Below are 6,000 nucleotides of genomic sequence, written 5' to 3' on the forward strand. Positions count from 1 at the left end.
TGCATTTCCACACATTTTCCCTTTTTCTTTTCCTGTTTCCATATGAGACCATATGTTTCAGCTGTTATAGCTGAATACCTTCTTCACAGTGAATACCTCCACACAAAGCCAGGTTCAGTAAAGCAGAATTATCCCTGTGGCTCAGGCTGGGCTTGTGGCCATGTGGTTCTGCTGACCCAATAAATTGTAGGCCATAAATAATTCTATATTTTTGCCTTCCACTAAAAGCAGTTGCAAGCGACATTCTTAACTTCTTCCTTTAATGCTTTATAAAGTGCCCAGGCCTCTGAATTCTGAGTCCATGTCTGTATCCTGGGTACAATGTTATTTCTGGTGTTTTTTCAGTTTCTTCTTTATGCTCTCAGTGGTACTTATGTCCTGGTAAGCTTTTGGTTTACAAAATTATTCCCTCTGATATACTAACTAACTTTTCCATTTTAAACACAGCTCTTTGCTACAGAAGCTACATCAGACTGGCTGAATGCCAACAATGTCCCTGCCACCCCAGTGGCATGGCCATCTCAGGAAGGACAGAACCGCAGTCTCTCTTCCATCAGAAAGTAAGAGCTGGATCGATTGTTTTCTGAGCGGATCAACACAGAGAGAATTAATGTGTTGGCTAGCATGACATAAATGTTTAACCTCACTCAATTGCAAGTCGTTTAGAAGTCCTTTTAGCCAATCAATTTAACGATGAATTGTAGATGATAGAAATTGCTATTACTATAGAACACATACTACCACCTGGGTATGTGGTGTTATGGAAGCATCTTTAAAATACTTCCTGATAAAAAAACTTTCCTTGATAGACACAGTATAAGTATGAAGAATACAATATAGCACTGTATATTATGGATCAAACTTACACACGTAGTATACGATATATATAATATTGATCATCTGCAGTTCAATGAGGGTGGGCTTCAGTGGATCAGTGAATCCGTTATTTTACTGAGAACTTGCTGGATGTAGGAAACTGTGGAGCGTTATGGTAATGTCATTCACTGGATTACTTAAGTGGCCACTCCCTTATCGAGGTTTTTATTATGTCTCAGGCCATAGCACATTAGATTTTGTATCATTTCAGCACATTGTGTGAACCTTCTGGATCATTAGTACATCAACACTTGCAAAATATGTGGCATGAGTACCTTGTAGAGTGTTCTCAATTGTTACAAATTATCTGATGGCTATGTTGTGCCAAATTCTATGCAATGGACTCTGTGTTAAGGCTTTTGAGAAGCCCACCTATAAATCACATTCAGACTAATAAAAGAGCGGTATTAGGTACAGACCTTAGCAGACTCTTAAAGCCCCCTTGCTTTAGTGCTCTATAAAAACAATAAACAGCACTACTTCAAGCCTTTGACATTTAAATGTCTTTTAGTGTGTGTAGCAGCCTGGCTCAGAATCTGAAATGGTTTCATTGATGTGAGAATTAGGGGAGTTGAATTCTCCTATCACCAAGAAGTGCTAGAAAAAGAAGCAATGGAATAGATGTAATGCAAGGGTGCGATCATGATCATGGGGGGGTCTTCAATGAAGGAGACTTCATTTCTTTCTGAAAGAAACAAAGTAAATATCAAATTCCCAGTTCTTAGTGTGATCAGATACCCTTTTGGAGAGAAAACAGATTTTGGATCCATTGGCCAGCATTCTTTTGAGAACATAATAGAAATTATAATCCCAACATGAGAATAATCTGCAGATCTCGGGACTGGAACAGGGCAGGTGAGGTGACTTCAGGATGACATTGATTGAAATGGCTAAGAGAACAAACAATTTGTTAGTATTTTTTAAAACTATAATATACAAATCGTCACCTCCCTGGTGGGTACTTATTTACTTGTTTATTACAGATTGATGAAAGATGGCAGCATTGACCTAGTGATTAATCTTCCCAACAACAACACGAAGTTTGTCCATGACAATTATGTGATTCGCAGGACAGCCGTTGACAGTGGGGTTGCTCTCCTCACTAATTTTCAGGTATGATTTTTCCTTTCTGTTTAAGCTGCATGTGGGTTTCATTTCTGGGCATCCCAAGAAGGGTTGATCAGTGTATGCACATCTCTCTCTTCCCCTCCTGTAACATTTAGAATAGAGGGAAATTTGTGGTGCTTTTTACTTTTAATTTTTCTGAGGACACGTTTGCAATATACAATGATGGCATTTACATGGGGAATAGATACATGTATTTAACAAACCTCATTTCTTTTAGAGGAGGACTTTTTAATAGAACCTTCTAGTAATAACACTAACACCTACAGGTCATGACCTATATGGGACAGTTGGTGATCTAGCAATTGAGATAATCAAAGGCCATCAATAACCTTGGCTCTTCCATTACCCATTTGATTATACTTTGAATAAAAAGTGATAGTGTGGAGTGGAATGAAGATACAATCTTGTACAGTTCTGTTTCTAAATGAAAGACACCATATAAAAGCAACAGTTTAATAATTGAAGGTCCGATACAGTACAAGAGCTTATCCAATTCACAGAAAATGATTATATGAATTATGTTTAGTTTCATTCAAAATGAGCCACCAAATGTAATATGGGAGGATTCACAGATTTGAGACTTACTGATTTTTCTGTCCATCCTGTTTTTCCCTGAAGTCCATTTTAATCTCTATGGGGGAAGAGAAATAAGCTTATTCATGGTGAAGTCTGAGACAGGGGTGAAAGTCCCTACAAAATTAAAGAAAAAGTCTTTCATCCCATACCTCTTTGAAAACTGGGAGAAGATACTTGTGACTTTTCACTCCAGATTCCTTCAGCATTCACTTTCATCTTGTGTGGCTTGGTGAGATTCCTAACATTTTTCTTTGCAGGTGACCAAACTTTTTGCTGAGGCTATGCAGAAATCTCGCAACGTGGACTCCAAGAGTCTTTTCCACTACAGGCAGCGCAGCACTGGCAAAGCACCCTAAGAAGCCGACACCACAGTTCCATTCTCCAGTCATCCAGGCCATGTTTTATCAAAGGAACTGATTCCTCACTTCTTTTCCCGCAGATGAATATTGGTGTGAAGCTCATTGGATTCCACTCTATAGTACCTTATTCTGTATCTTTCACAGTTAATTGTCAGTCACTTTTGCAAAATCTTATTTAGAGTTCTTCCTACATAGCTTGTTCCTTAAGTGATTTTACCATGTATTAATGCTTTATATTGGGTGATTGAGGCTTATTTGTGGACACGGAGTTAACATTTTATGGTGCTGATTAATGATGATCAAGATAGAAATGCTGCCATTCTGTCTTCTGAACTCTCTGTGCTTTAAACATATTTTGCTATTGTTTTTAAGTAGTATCTGCCACACTGAGGACACATTAACAGGGCAGAGTACTATAAAATTTGGTAAAATGAAAGATAGATTTAATTTATAAACTTTTCCATTATGATGTTTGTATGTTGCTTTTGATAATCGTTCTCACCTATCTGAGAAGATCAGGTTTCATTCCATGATACCAGATTTGAAAAATATGATGAGATCTTTATAGATTTTTATACAGGATGCTTTTTTCCAAGTTTTTTTTTTTATGAGAATATGTTGGCAGATGGTAGAAAACGCTGAGTGACTGTAGGTTTGGTTTTTCCTTTGACTTTTATCTTGGGCCAAGTGAAGTCTTTAGCTATTTGTACCATTCACCTGCTTTGCTAATTTTGCCATAATTTAGTAATTTCCTACAGATGATAGATTTTGTTAATCTACAGAGTCCTACAGTGCACTATGAATTCCATACATGCTACATTCTTCTATGTTTCCAGAAAAGTACTTTCAGGGCAGCCTTTGTTGCTTTTAAATGTGTTGTGTTATTACAAGTGCTCTAATTGTGAACTTTTTAATAAAATAATATTGAAATAATTCAGTTGTGTTTCTCAGTTGATTTACTTAATACTGATATACAAAAGACAATTCATTTCTATGATGAAACAGGGTTGCAGACCATGATCACACTGTTTTGTCTCTCTCTCTCCCTCTCTCTCTCATCTATCTATCTATCTATCTATCTATCTATCTATCTATCTATCTATTATCTATCTGTCAATCAATCAAACAAACAATCAATCATCTATCATATATCTATTCATGTATCCACCTACCACTTGACTTCTGTATTTGTGGCACTGGGAATTGAACCCATGGCCTTCACACTGAGCTACATTCCTAGCTCGTTTTCATATTTTTATTTTGAGACAGTCTAGCTAAATTGCATGGGTTGGACTTGAACTTGTGATCGCATTGCCTCAACATCCTAGAGTACAGGTATAGGTTGTTCCACCATGCCTGGTGCATATTTAATTTCTTTATACAAACTCAGGATATTATCAAATTAATATTGAAAACAATAAAGCTTTAGCTATCGCATTTTTTTCTAATTCTATTCTTGTTCATGGGTCTCAGTATAAAGTTTATAATATGGTTATCTGATTAGAAAGGATTTGATCTGAATCCTTTCTAATACATAGCTATGACATATATATATATATATTTATATATATATATGCTTTGAAACAGGTGCATTATGTAACACAAAGAAAAGTAACTGAATCCAATTAGTAGCTGACCCATATTATTTGATGGAGATAGTGTCAATAAGCAAAGTGATGCCATATTCTAGATTTATTCCCCCAAATTTGGCTTTGTGAAGGTCCTACAGTAAGGATGCCATGATAGATTTTATTCCTTTACTCTCACCACAGAACCTATTGGTTACCATTTTATATTGCTCTATCTAAAAGTGTTTCAAATTAATTTTCTCTTTCTTTACTCTGTTACCAATGTGGATGACACATTCAATACTGCTTCCCTGTAATCTTATAATCATGAAATTGATGATACTTCATTCATTTGCCTGAAATAGTTAATAAATTCCTTAAATCCTTTGTCTAGTACATCCATGATCCTTCTTACTCTTGTTATTTTACCACTTTTCTGTTAATATTCTGCTCACAAATATCACTATCATCGCCACAACTACCAAAATAGCTAACATGATGCTGTTAGCATCATGTTAAATAGCTAACATGATGCTGTATCTCCTGTTTCCCAGGTGATTCTGAGCACTTTACATGATTTAACCCACTTAGTCCTCAAATGTCCCCATGAGCAGTGTTATCTCTATATTATAAACAAGGAAATTTAGCCTTGGTAGTTAAGTAACATACCCAAGGTCACACAAAATACAATCTCATTGTTTTAGAAATTCTGTTCTGCTATGACAGCCATATGAAATCATTTCTCATGGTAGAGAAACACTTGATTTGCTTTTAGAGATTAAGGGAAGATATTTTGAGTAGATGACTTAATATATCATTTGAAGCAACGTCATATAGTTCCCAAGGCAGACTACAGAGGAGATCCCTCATTTAAGATTATGAGTAATTTCATCTGATTAGGGTATGAGGTATGCATTAAGATAAGGGCTGGAGACACAAATTGAGGTAATGGCATATTTAACAATGTAGAAGCTTTAAAACTTTTTATTTGGAATTATTTTTGGATTTAACTCATTTTAACTCATTTGCTTTATATCATACATTATCAATCTGTATATCTATCTGTCTATGTTACTATGGGGCTTGCTATTTTGGTAACAAAATGCCAAAGGTAGGCTAATTTTACAAGGAAAAGAAGTTTATTTAACTCATAGTTCTTAAAGTTCAAGGCCAAGGTGTTGAAATCAGGTTGGTTCTGCTAGGGACCTCATGCTGTGAAGGTGAGAAGGTGTGAGGGAGAGATTACACTGCCAAACAGAAAGACAGAGAAAGACGTAAGGTTGGGTTCAAACTTTTATAAAGTCCCGTTCTTTGAGAAGTAACCAGAGCATCATTGGAAATATCTTTCTCCCAAGGGTTCATTCTCACTAATCCAAGTACTTATCACAATCCATGCCCTTTAAAGATCCACACCGTTTCCCCCACCATTACCCTAGGGGCCAAATTGCCAATATTTGAATCTTTTAGAGGAACTCAACTAAACCATATCCATA

General features: G+C 36.1%; 1 protein-coding gene across 1 annotated transcript in view; it reads left to right on the plus strand.

Annotated features, from left to right (window-relative positions):
* Cps1 (carbamoyl-phosphate synthase 1) overlaps positions 1–3,872 on the plus strand; it is a 111,908-nt gene extending 108,036 nt beyond the window's left edge. Inside the window, exons 36-38 of the mRNA XM_003474476.4 lie at positions 448–560; positions 1,860–1,989; positions 2,838–3,872. Of these exons, the coding sequence (XP_003474524.1) occupies positions 448–560; positions 1,860–1,989; positions 2,838–2,936 (342 nt within the window). The 3' untranslated portion in view covers positions 2,937–3,872. The remainder of the gene's footprint in view (positions 1–447; positions 561–1,859; positions 1,990–2,837) is intronic.
* The last annotated feature ends 2,128 nt before the right edge of the window (positions 3,873–6,000 follow it).

Source organism: Cavia porcellus, unplaced genomic scaffold (assembly GCF_034190915.1).
Source record: "Cavia porcellus strain 051 isolate PalLab524CR breed Dunkin Hartley unplaced genomic scaffold, mCavPor4.1 scaffold_26, whole genome shotgun sequence".
Classification (NCBI taxonomy): domain Eukaryota; kingdom Metazoa; phylum Chordata; class Mammalia; order Rodentia; family Caviidae; genus Cavia; species Cavia porcellus.